Source organism: Camelus ferus, unplaced genomic scaffold (genome assembly GCF_009834535.1).
Source record: "Camelus ferus isolate YT-003-E unplaced genomic scaffold, BCGSAC_Cfer_1.0 contig2778, whole genome shotgun sequence".
NCBI lineage: Eukaryota > Metazoa > Chordata > Mammalia > Artiodactyla > Camelidae > Camelus > Camelus ferus.
In genome coordinates this window covers 4,869-18,233 of record NW_022588297.1, presented here as the reverse complement: position 1 = coordinate 18,233, position 13,365 = coordinate 4,869, and the positions used below count along the sequence as shown (strand labels likewise).

The 13,365-nt window shown below is 50.4% G+C and overlaps 1 protein-coding gene across 1 annotated transcript; it reads left to right on the top strand.

Moving 5' to 3' along the window:
* Positions 1–6,505: 6,505 nt before the first annotated feature.
* LOC116662506 (rhox homeobox family member 2-like) lies at positions 6,506–12,492 on the top strand (the record flags this gene model as incomplete). Its single annotated transcript, XM_032476205.1, has 4 exons — positions 6,506–6,735; positions 6,902–7,307; positions 8,634–8,679; positions 12,214–12,492. Coding segments are annotated over exons 1-4 (828 nt in total), but the record flags the coding sequence as incomplete, so codon positions are not given.
* Positions 12,493–13,365: the final 873 nt, after the last annotated feature.

Genomic DNA, 13,365 nt, shown 5'->3' with positions numbered 1-13,365 from the left:
TTTTGCTCTCCATCTTGTATATAGTCCTTCTGCTGCATGAATATGTAGTCTAAAAAACCAGTGTAATAGAGCTCATTTTGGAGGGATCCAAGAGTACCAGTGATCAAATCCGCATAACCAAAAAGTAAACTCAAAGCAGGCTGAGGTACAGGCTGGTACTAGTTCCATTTTTCCAATACTGGTTTCGTAAAACAGCTCTTACTGTATGTGCAAACTATGGTGTAGGGGAGGGACAGCCATTATGTATTTCTTCGATCAGACAGAGAATGACAAATATTGTGTGATCTCACTTACATGTGGAATTAAAACAAAAACCCTCAAACTCATAGAAAAAGAGATCAGAATTGTGGTTATCAGAGGCAGGGGATGGGGGGAGGGGGACCTGGATGAAGGTGGTCAAAAGTTACAAACTTCAGGTTATAATCTGAAAAATCAGTACTAGGGATGACAAGTATGAGTAACACTGCTTGACTGTATATAGGAAACTTGCTAAGAGACTAAATCCTCACAGTTCTCATCACAAGGAAAAAACTTTTCCTGCAGCCCGGTTCCATCACTGCCCTCACGCACGCTCTCTGCAGTAAAGCTGCATAATCCCATCCTCATTTTTCTTTCTCTCTTACCTTCTTTTTCTCTTCTTTTTATCCCCAAACACTCCTTTGATACAACTTAGGCTTTTCTGTGGTCTCAGATAATCACTCCTGATCCACTGACCCACAAATTAGTCATCACTGACTGAGCAAGAGAAAAACTACTTGAAATGAACCACAGGTAAGACTCCAGCCTGAACTAAGAGCCTGGGTTCAATCCCCAGTGCCTCCACTAAATAAATCAATAAATCAACTTTCCCCTCTCCAAAAAGAAACATAAAGAATGTCATGTCAGGTTTCCCTGTGAAGGATGCCCTCAGAGAATGAGGCTGCAGGGAGCAGCCCTTTGGGGCTCAGCTCCCGGCTGCCTGAGGGAAAGACGTCCTTAGGGAGGTGCCAGGTTCCTGCTTCACCGCCTGGAGCCTTGAACAGCAGGGGTTCCACAAGCTTGCTGGTCCTAAAGGCCGAATCTCTCAGGCCGAATTTAAAGGAAAATCATGGAATTTTCCCCTTCATGCCTGGTTCCAGCAAAAGGATGCATTATCCCAGTGTCTGGGCTGGCATTTTGTGCAGATGATTCGGCTTCTGGAACAAACCTGAAGAGCCCATGGTGTCCCGAGACAGGACAGTGAAGGCAAAGACGGAATCACTTTCACTGCCACAGACAACCGCCAGCAGTGGTAGATATCCGGGGCTGTCTTTAATTTCCTCCTCCCCTTTCTAAGGCTGGGATTAGCTATGCAAACACCGCCCCCTCCCAGTTGTCCTCTTACTTCATCAGTGTAGACACAGATAAAGTTATATGCTTAAAAAAACAAAAAACAAAAAACAAAAACCAAAAAACCAAGTGTAAAGAATCACTTTTGAGGCAGTCAGGGAATTCTGAATACAGGTGCCTGGGTGATGATGCCAAGGGGTTATTATTACCATTCAGGTAAGTCTACCTTTTCTAGAAAGTGCATACACATAAAGATGTAGGGATAAAAAGCCGCGTTGTCTTGAGTTTCTTTTAAATTATCACAGTAAGAAGAGGAGAGTGAGTGGGGAGGCGAGGAGGATAAAAGGAGAAGAGACGGGACAAAGGAGAGAGGGAGGAAAAAACAGGATAGATGAAACAAGTTGGCGAAATCCTGATAAACATTGAATCTGGACGATGATTTCTGTGGGGATTCGCTACTGTATTTTCTCTACCTTTGTGTTGGTTTAAAAATTTCCTGATAAATGGTATTTAAAAAAATATAAAGTCAAATCCCTTAACACAAATTACAATGATAAAAATCACCCCTTATGTTTCTCATCAGTTGAATTCAGTAATCTTTCCATATTCCCTTCTAGCTTCACAAGAATTCTGTGAATAGCAAGACATAGAAACACCTAAGTGTCCACGGGTACGTGAATGGATAAAGATGTGGCATACATCTCCAGTGGGACATTGCTCACCCACGAGAAAGAAGGAAATCCTGTCATTTGCCACAACATGGATGCATCTAGCGGACATTATGCTAAGTGAAGTCTAGACATCGCGAAACTAAAACTTTTTTTTAAAAAAGAAAAGGTATTCTGTGAGATGATTATCTTTACTTTAGCTAATAGTAGTAGTACTAATATTCACCCTCTTTTACAGTCGGGAAACTGAACCTCAGAGAGATATGAGGCTTGCTCAGTGTCACATGACAAGAACATGGGGCCAAAGTTGTTGCGGTGAGGAGGGAACTAGGAGAACAGTGCTGTGCGCTGAAACCAGATCAGGTGTTCCAGCCCCGAAGCCTGGCTTCTTTACTCAAAACCCAGGTCTTCTGTATTTTGGCCGGAGGGAATTAGTGTCCTCATGTACCACCTTGATTATCTGATGAAAAGTGCACACACTTTTAAAATTACAGTGTGTACAGACTTCACATTCAAGTTCAAAAAGACTCATGATCTTCCTGATGCCCAGAGAGCCTCCAGTCCGGACAGTGTGCCCCACCCCAACAACGGCAACAAACTGAGCCCAGTGCCATGTTAGAGACTCACCCCCGCTACTCCACAGCCTAAGACACTGCTCTTATGGTCACTGCCCCCGCCAAAGCCATTACAGTTATCCATGCCAGAATGCTGGCATTCCGTCTCACTCCTTCCATAATTTTGGCACAAATCCACCTTTTAAGCTTTATTTCTCACCCACTACAGTGTGATCTTCAGGCTCTCCCTCTGGGTCCCTCTCAAGGTCACACTTTAAATGCCTGGCCACTTGGCTGTGCTGGTGTTCTCCGAGACAAGCTTGCACGCGCCCCTCCTGGGGCTCCTAAAGCGCCCTTTTTTTTTTTTTTTTTTAAAGTATAGGGAAGACGCCCCTCTTTTAACTGGGATTCCCCGCACAACCAGCTCAGCACCTGCCAGCACCTGATCCATCCATGAGGTGTAGAGAAGACGCTATTACCCACGAAAACCCAAACCTTCTTCTAAGCAGGTTGCTAAGAACAAAGTGTCTTCAAAGCTTTGAATCCTGGCTCACTCCCTGTGTGCTGTGTAACCTTAGGGAAGTCACCGAACCTCTCTGAGCCTCAATTTCCTCGGTTAGGAACTAAAGAGAATGATGCCCTCTCTTCAGGGGACAGCTGTAACATGGACTAGGCATGCACATGGTGTCACCTGCACGAGCAAGCAAAGCTATGTGCCAGTCCACAGACCCACTTGTAAAATAATGCCATTTGCAGCAACATGGATGGACCTAGAGATAGTCATTCTACGTGAAGTAAGCCAGAAAGAGAAAAAGATACCGTATGATGTCATTCATATGTGGAATCTGAAACAGAAGACACAAATGAACTGACAGTCTGTACCTTGTTCCCCAGGCCCAGTAACTGCGATGAACTGAACCAAGAGCCAGTCCAGAGACGCCCCTCCTATAAACACACCGTGAAACACTACTTTTATTAAGACACTCCCCTTGCACAAAACTCTTACGGTTTTCCATGATCCCAAATGCACACATTCTTACTCCTTCCATAAATTCGACCCAAACTCAACGTTTAAAAGTTATTTCCCTCACACAATACACAGTTCTCTTCAGGGTCTCCGTCCAGCTCCCTCTCCAGGTCACTTCACATGCATTCATTCTCCTGCCCACCCTGTTTGGGTTGGGGTTCCCTGAGACAAGCTTTAGACAGGGTCACCCCTGGGGCTGCTCATACTACCTCCTTGAAGTGCAGTAACACGCGCAGCGTGCTTGGCATTCACCAAAATTTGTCTCATTCTGTGAGGTGTAAGGGGAACCCCTCCTTGCCCTCCCCCTAAAGAAGTCAAATCTGCATGAAGAGAGCCTGAGGTTCTGCTTAGACTGCTAAGGCTGCTAAGAACAACGTCTCTTCAAAGGTTTGGATTCTGGCCCACTTCCACTGAGCTGCGTAACCTGAGGAAAATCACCGAACCTCTCCATTTCCTCGGTTAGGACCTAAGGAGAATGATGCCCCCTCTTCAGGGGACGGCTGTCATATTGATTAGCCGAGCCCTGGGGCACAGTGAGCACCCACATGGTGTCACCAGCACGAGCAAGCGCAGCTATGTGCCAGGCCGCAGACTCTCATACCCACTCAGGAGCAGGGGCTGCATGCTGTGTCCAGCGTCCTCAGTCACAGCGGAGGTCCTTGTGCAGACTGACCCCACTCAGTCCCGACCCCTTAGCTCCGGCATCAGTGAGAGTTATGTGAGCCCTCACCAGGGGCCTTACTTGTATCACTTCATGTGCGTTTCACAGTATGGAAGGGCAGGTACCATCACGAGCCCCGTTCTACACATGTGGCACCTGAGGCACAGACAGGTCAGCCCACTTGCCCAGGGTCACGGAGCAAGTAAGAAGTGCGCCTGGGCAGTCTGCCTCCATACTGTGGGTCCTTCTGCTCCCGGGTGGGCCTAGCTGCGCCCCAGATTGTGAGAACCTGCAGCACAGTGGCCAGGTGGGCCTTCCCAGCCCTCCCCGCATTGCTGCACTGCACATGCAGCAGCCAACATCAGCTCATTGCCTGAAGCACGTATAAACACAGAAAGACGTGGTAGGGACATTCTTGTCACAAGAAGACATCCTCTCTTTGCTGCCAAAACTCAGATGATAGCCATCTTTATCTCCTCTCATGGGCCCTCATGAGAAATAATTACTAAAACGATGGAAGTAGGAAATGGGAGGCAACACAGTATGGTCGCTGAGAAAGATTAAAAAAATCAAACTCAGTTAATCCTCGCAGCAACCCCATGGGTTAGGTACTGTTGTTATCTCAGGTCTGCAGATAAGGAAACTAAGGCTAAGCGGCAACAAGCAACCCAGGTTAGCCAGGGAGCGAGTGGAGAGAAAGCAAGGTTTCTGGTGTCAGTAGTCTGGCTCCAGGAAGAGCTAGTCTGAGACGGTAACATCTGGGTCAAAGTCGGACAGAGGCTGTCGCATTTCAATCTCTTATCACCTTTTGGAGAGTGAAATTGGTCAACCAAACACTTTAACTTTTTTCTTAGTCGTTCTCTGGGCGCATGAGGCAGGGAGTATTTATCTATTAGGCACAGTATGTGAGGTGACTAGGGTCCGTGATACATTTGGGGCCCATGAAAATAGTTTAATTTCTGATATAAAACAGAGTTTATGAGAAGGGTGTTCCCGCAGGTGAAAATAGGATATTTCACCTACATTGTCAAGTATAGGGTCCGTTGTTAGAAGCTGGTCTTAATGTTCAGAATATTCACATATCTTGGAGCATCCACAAACACTCGTTGAAGGAAGAATCTCAGGCCCCTCAGTCTGGCCTGGCTCTGTGTATTTGACAATAAATAAAATTTACTTACTCCTCAGCAAGAGCTCAGGAGGGTCTATCTAGACAAACGGAGGTTTAGAGGAAAAGGGGAGGAGGCAGCAGCAGGAAAGGGGGGAATTCCACCAGGTCCACAGCACCCGCTCAGCACAGGGAACAAGTCGACTTCTGAAGAGGGTCTGTAGCCAGAGGCACAGCCGAAGTTACGTTATGCACAGTCAGAACCAGGAGCCAAGAGCCCTTGCAGTTTAGGCGTTCTCGGATGACCTAAGCACTGTGCGGGTTTTCAACTCCTGCAATCTGATGTGGATTCAGTACTAAAAATCTATACAGGCCCTGGACTGTCTCCAGGGAAGTGCTTGCTTGGTTGCCTACCGCCCGTCCCCCCCACTCCCCTTCCCCCCACCCCGACCGCCGCTGATAACCGCCGCCCCCCCAACTGCCCCCCCACCGCCCCGCCTCCAACCCCCCCGGCCCCGCCCCCACCTGTCCCGTAGTGCGTATGAGCACCGGGTGTTCCTGGAGACCTCAGGAATATGGCAAACTGCGGCCTCATTGCAAACACTCAGAGCAAGCAAACTCCTGGCTAGTAACACATTTGACCCGTGTACAACACAGCTTTGAACTGTGCGGGTCCACTTACACGCGGTTTTTCCCAATTATTACACAGGCGGCCATCCATATCCGCGGGTTCTGTCCTGACGGATATGGAGGGCTGACTACGGGACCTGAGCATCAGTGGAAAATGGTGGCCGCTGGCGGTCCTGGAAGCAATAGCTGGCGGATACCAAGGATGGCCGTATTCGTGTGATTGCTATTCCCCGCTTACTACTGGCTGCTGGATATGGAGGGCTGGGCCGAGAGAGAGTCCCCAGACCCTTCTGCGAGGTAGGGTGAGGTGTCTCTCTAACCGCGCACAAATGGGCTGGCACAATGGAGCACAGCCCCTTCGTCTGGGAAGACGCCCCGCCAAGGGCGGAGCAGCCAGCTGGGTTGCAACTTGGGGCGCGAGTTCTGCTCTCACGCGTGCTCCCTGCCGGCGCCCTCCCGCCGAGCCCGCCCCTCCCTCCCCTAGGCCCCTAGACGGCCGAGCCTCTGCCGCATGCGCACTTGAGCCCACCCCACCCCAGCAGGCGGCGGGAAGCCCGCAGAGGGAGTCTAACCAGACTTCCTGACCAGCCGCCAGGGGAGCCCTGACGGTGCCGGGAGCCGAGGTCTCAGGAGATCGAGCGCAGCCTCCGCTGAAGCGCACAGCCTCCTGGACAGCACTTGCGACATGGAGCCTCCGCCCCAGAGCAGCCGCGATGCCGCTGCCGATGCGGCTGCCGGCTCCCTCAGCCCGGGGGTCGACGAGGAGCGGGAAGAGGCGCACGGTCAGTGGCGGTGCGGGCGCTGGTTTCAGCGGATTCCAGGAAACGCACTTTCCCTGAGAGGGGCGAGCCGCAGGGCCCCCCTCCGGCACCGCCTGTCCCCTCCTGTCCCCACAGGCCGGGCTCGCTGGACGGCCTGATCTTTCTCTTTGGGTTTCCTCCCTCGCAGAAGCGCAGCCCGCGGAGAGCTCGGCTCCCGGAGAGGGGGGAGAGGAGCAGCCGGCGCAGTGCGACCCTGAGCAAGGAGCGGCCGCGGAAGGGAAGGAGGCAGGAGACGAAGGAGAAGGAAAGGAAGGCGGCGATGCTGGCGCAGCAGCCGCTGGTCCCGCGGACGGCGGAAGCCGCGAGGCGGTCGCCGAGGTTGCGGCCGAGGCGGGGGCTGAGGAGGTTGACGAGGCGGGCGCCAGCGGCGGCGAGGGCGGAGAGCAGGGCGGGGAGCAGCAGCCCCCGGAGGCCGCCGTCGAGGCTCTCGTAGTCGTGCCGCGGCGGGTGCCCGGCGCCGCGTTCACGCCGTTGCAGGTGCAGGAGCTGGAGGGCATTTTCCAGCACACTCCGTACCTCAGCCCACACGTGCGGTAAGCGGGCGGCCGGGGTGGCGCCGGGTCCCGGCAAGCGGGCGGGGCGGGGCGGGCGCTGAGGTGCGGCGGGCGGGCGCTGAGGTGCGGCGGCGCGGGCGGCTCGCGGCGGGCGGCCGGCGCGCTCACGGGGCTCTCTCCTCCGCGCGGGGCGGTAGAGCCCCCGGAGCCTGGCGGCTGTCGGGACCCCACGGCCCTCGGGTCCTAGGGTGGGGGTCCGGGCTGTGCCCCGCGGGAATGCGGGTGAGTATTTCTGTGCGGCATTTCAACAAATCATGCGCGGAAACTTTGTCGGCTGCCGGTTAACAGAAATAATGTTCTGTTAGAACCAAGGCAGAGATAAAGGTGAGAAGCTTGAGGTGGGGGAAATCAAGATAGGATCCTACCTTTATTTCAAATTTTGATAAATCTGTTCATCATGGATAACTTTTGCGTTGCTTTGTATATTCAAAACACTGCGTTTGAAAATCATTTCTCTTTAAAAAATTATTTTGATTGTTTTTATTATTTTTTGTTTCTTTTTTGGTGGGAGTACTTAGGTTTACTTATTTATATGTTTATTTGTGGTGGCAGTGCTGGGGATTGGACCGAGGACCCCGTGCATGCTAAGCACGCGCTTTACCACTGGGCTCTCTACCGCCCCCCCCCCGAAAAGTACTTATCTTGATTAGTGATTTTTCTCCATCCCCTCAAATTTTACTCTTGAGAAGAAACTGTCTCTAAAGCAAGTCTCAAGCTACATATTACAGAGTAGTATACTAGGTCGGCACTAGGGGTGTTGCTGATAAAGTGAAAACAACAACAACAACAACAACAACAACACAACAACACAACAACAAACAACACCTCAGCCAGAGAGTGAAGAGCAGTTTGCGCTGTCCGTTCGAACCTACTAGGATGTACCCCAACCTGTTCATCACTGATAGATCGATCGATTGATTTATTGGGCAAGCTATTTCAAGGCTTTAATTTAAACCATAAAATGGGCAAGAGCAATGTAAAAGAGGCAAAGGAAGTTCGTAAAGATATTTCCGCCGAGATTTTTATTCATTTTGATGTTGGTAACACGAAAAGTGTAAAGTAGAATTTCATGTGTTTCTGGAACTGTGCCTCTTTTAGCCATGAGAGTTGGCTTTCGTTAAACGATTTGTCAATTTAATTTCATTGTAAATTCTGAAGAAGTGTGTTTACCTACTCCAGAAATTTGTTCACAAAATAAATCACCGACACTTTAGAGGAAAAAATTTGTAAAGGATGAAATAACATCCTGTATTTAATTTCATCCACAGCTCCAAATACTAAACGTTTCTGATTGTCTCCCCACAGCCAGGATCTTGCAAGACGCATGGGAGTGACTGAAGCTCAACTGAAGGTCAGTAAAAACCTGAAAAAACCCAACTTGTAGGGCAGCCATTGTAAAGCCCGCTTCGTGAATTGGACACCTTGTCCTAGACATCTCCCATTGGTTTTTTTTTTTTTGTTTGTTTGTTTTTTTTTTGTTGGTTTGTTTGTTTTTTTGTCGTTGTTGCCTTTTCCATGATTGGGAAATAAGGTTTGAACTTTGGGGTCTTGGCCTTTGGTAAATGGGATAAGTTAACCCCAACTTTTGGACATTGCCTATTATCAGAGGGACAGGCTTTCCCAAAAGAAGAAAAAATATTCCCGGACTATGCTATTCCTTGTATACAAAGGTATATACATGTACATGTCGACATATATATACCTTTGTATAAACTATACCTATATAACCATATATGTCACCGAGTTACAACCACACACACGCACAGAGTTCAACTCCTTCAAACACCGGTATCCTTTAGGTAACACTTTTGTGTGGCGTCACACTGGGGTTAATCAGAAGTGGAAATTCTTCAGTTAATACACGGAAGAGCCCAGTTATACTAAATTATTTAAAACCAAGCAGAAGCTCTTTGCAGAAGGGGTGAATTTATAAGTATTTACCCACTGGAGTGAGGAGAAAAAGGAACCCCCCCCCCACAGCCCCATGGGTCAGAGGCCCTCTCCTGCCGCTGTTTCTAAGTGTGTGGTAAAGCAGTGTAGACAGTGGCAGCCCTGAATCTTAATTTTCTGGAATTCTTTGATGTGCCAGCCTGAAAGCATTGCTAACGTAATAGGTTGGGCATCACGGTGGAGGGGGGGGTGAGTTGCAGCGTTTGAAATATGTGTAAAAGTGAAACAAACTAAACCAACAATTTCCAACAGAGTTCCACTGACTTAAGGAAGGTGGAAGTTAAGCACGAATTATACAGAGCGGAAATGATTATACAAGAGTGGAACGTATGCCAGGGAGGTATCTCACACAGTCAAAGTTTTGAGACTACCAGATGCATTCGTGAATATTCTCTTGAGGAATTTCTAACACTTGAGGTCTCTTGTTTCTCTTTGTGGTGCTGTTATGAAGAGATGGGTTGCATGGAATTGTTGATGGTGGGGGATGGCTCTTAGTTCAGAGCTCATCTGGGGGGAGGGAGGAGGTAATTAGGTATATTTATTTAATTTCTTTTTGATGGAAGTACTGGAGATTGAAGCCAGGACATCGTGCATGCTAAGCATGTGCTGAACCACTCGAGCTACACAACCCCACCCCACCCCTCACCGCAGGCCAGGCTGGAGTCTTACATTTGATAGTTTGAAATAGTTTTTCTCTTGCTCAGTCAGTGATGACCAATTTGTGGGTCAATGGATCAGGAGTGATTATCCGAGACCATAGAAAAGCCTAAGTTTTATCAAAGAAGGATTTGGTGGGGGGAAGCAAAAGAAAAGAAAGAGAGAAGAAGAAAAATGAGGATGGGATTATTAGCTTTGCTGCAGGGAGCGTGTGTGAGGGCTGCGATGGCCCTGGGCTGCAGAGCTGGTGGCGGGGAGTCTGGAAAGCAGTGCTGGCCCCCTAAAGCCACGGGCTGGGCTCACAGTCAGCTCTGGCCAGGGCTTGGGAGGCCCAGGCCTCTGCTTTCTCAAGCAGGCAAAGGGTGCTCAGAGGAAAAGAAAAACTGAAGTTTCGGTGACTTGCTTTTCCTGGGTTTGCGTCGTGGTCTCTTAATGGGGTTCTGAGGGGAAAAGGAGCCACAAGAAACAAATGAGGAAACAGAGAGACTGTTGTCATCTGTTGCCAAACTCTACAGCATGAATGTCCCGAAGAAAAATTTCCCACTTCTGTTGACTTGTAATTGACAGACAGCCCTCTATTAGTTGAAGGTGTACAGCATGATGATGTGACTTACATGTTCATGAAATGATTACCACAGTAAGTTTCATCAACATCCTTCATCTCATATAGATACAGAAGTAAAGAAAAAAGTTTTTCCTTGCGATGAGAACTCTGAGGACTTAGTCTCTGAACAACTTTCCTATATACTCTGGAGCAGTATGAATTATATTTTCATCCCCAGTGCTGATTTTTCTTATAACCTGAAACTTGTAACTTTTGACCACCTTCATCCAGTTCCCCCTCCCCGATCCCCTGCCTCTGATAACTGCAAATTTGATCTCTTTTTGTATGAGTTTGAGGGGTTTTTTTTTCCACGTGGAAGTGAGATCACACAGTATTTGTTATTCTGTGTCTGACAGAAGAAAAATTTAATGGCCGCCCCCACCCCGCCACATTTTGCAAATACAGTAAGACTTGTTTTATGAAACCAGTATTGGAAAAATGGAAGTAGTACCAGCCTGTACCTCAGTTCAGGCTGCTTTGCGTTTTGCTTATGCAGATGTGACCACTGGCACACCTGATCCCCCTAAAATGGACGTAAGTCCATTAACTGGGATGCTAAGGGAAGAGTGGCGTCCACGGGACAGGTTTTATTTTCAGTTGTTCATAGTTGGCAGATATTTAGGGAGGAGCCATTTGGTGACTCTTCACCCACGTGGTTGTCGACCGTCTTCCTAAAACACAGGTTGCACCTTCTTATGTGAAGCATAAGGGACGGGCTGGGGATCTCCTGGCGGAGTAGCAGGGACTAGAGGGCCCAGCCATGCCGGGCAGCAGAGGCCGCGGTCCGCGGTCCGCGGTCCTGCACCTGCAGCCAGAGCAGAGTGAGCTGACCTGGTCCCGAGCGCAGGAAAGTCTGGAGGGTGGGGCAGGGTGCAGAGTGCGGAACTGCCCAGGGCGACCATGGTGTGCCTCTTAGCCCCAAACTCTTGGCTGGCAAAGACTTTAAGAGTTGTAGTAAATTTGGGCTGAGTTGCTCTAAACGTTCATTATTCCTAAAGTCTAATGTGAAAGGCAGTGTCCGGGGCTTCAGCTACCAAGGTGTGCCAGCGAGACAAGCCGCAATCTCCCTGGACCCCCATGACCAAGACCCCCTCACAAACCATCTCCATCTTTTGAGCCATCAAGAGGTTTCAGAGGATGAATGACCCTTCAGTCATCTTTGAGGACAGCTTTTATTTAAAAGTCCAACACACTCTTATTGATTATTTACTGTACACAGAGGGTGGGCTTTTCGAAATGGGAGTTGTTCCCCTCTGCGTCACTTTAAAGGCGGCCACGTTTTCCTGTGCCGTCCACAGCCAAGGTGACACGAGCCTAGTGTGTAGGGGTGAGTGGCAGCTTGGCAGCTGATGGTCAGTTGTCAGGACGCAGACCTACCAGGCCCAGTAATCGCAGCAGGGACCCAGTGCGGTTCGACAACTCCAGCTGCATCTGAGTGGGGGGAGTGATAGTGAAGGTGGGAGGAGGGAGACTAAGCTATAAATCAAGCCAGAGCCTGGCAGGTAGTCATTGCTCAGTAAGGGTGAGCTGAAGGGCGGGCCTTGCTGGTAACTGTCCTGAGAGGTTTGAGAAGAAGCAAATAGCTTCTGCTGGTGCAATTCAATGCGTTTTTTTTCATGTCTGACATTAAATGGTGAATGTGCTAAAGCAATTCCCTTTTCTCTCTGATTGAAGGTTTGGTTTAAGAACAGAAGGGCCAAGTGGAGGAGACATCAGAGGGCATTAAGGTTGAGAAGCGAGCGCCCCGTGCTCCTGGCTTCCCCTGTCGTCGCAGGCTTGGGGGGACCCTGCGGTGACATGCTTTTTCGGGAGCAGCATTGCATGTGCGTTCCTGTGGAGCCACTGCCGCTGGGGCCGTTTCTGGGGCCGCCCGTGCCGCCCGTGCCAGCCCTGCAGCCCCTGCCGCCCGTGCCGCCCGTGCCGCCCCTGCCAGCCCTGCAGCCCCTGCCGCCCGTGCCCCCCTGCCAGCCCTGCAGCCCCTGCCGCCCCTGCCGCCCCTGCCAGCCCTGCAGCCCCTGCCGCCCGTGTCACCTGGGCCACCCATGCCGCCCGTGCCGCCGGTGCAGCCCTTCCCTCCCTTCCCGCCCTTCCCGCCTGAGTTCTTGCCTCCTGTGTCCTGGCGTTTTCCACCTCTTCGTCCCTGTGGCTGCCCTCAGGGGGGTGGCTTGGTCCCCTCCCATCGGTGTTGCTTCTGTAGTCCCAGTGTCCTCAGGAATGGTCTCTGTGACAGGGGTTTTCAAAACGCCTCTGAGCCGGATTCCCCTTCTGCCTGCCTCCCCGCCAGGAACAGCTCACCAGACGCCTGCTAAGTGTGTTAAATACAAGTACATTCACTGACCCACTGTTTTAGGGCTCATATCTGTAGTTTCAATAAAGTTGTGAATTCTCTGCATATAGTTTCGTGTGTCACGTGGGCTTAGTAAGTTTGATGGAAATTGCTAAGCCAATGCCATTCAAAGCAATTGTCAAGGAGGCCTCCGTTCATGCAGTAATAGGCCTGAGTCTGCATGGGAAGGCCACACGCATCTCAGAAGTTCCCCAGGTGCCCATGGGGGCTTTCCACAGACCCACCGGTTCTCCTCCACCCTCTCCCCCAACACCCCATCCTCCCCCCACCCTGCCACACTAGGACCACACAGACGTGCAAGTCGGGGTGGAGAACAGCGTGTTTCAGGGCAGGCCCGAGCCCCACTCCTGGTGCTGAGCTCAGGTACACGGACTCCCCTTGGAGGAGGCTTCCTAAGAGGCTACTCACAGGGCTTTCTGGAGAAGAGGGAGCTGGGGGTTCATCTCCCAGTTCTGTTCCCGCCTTCCCTTTTGTGGAGG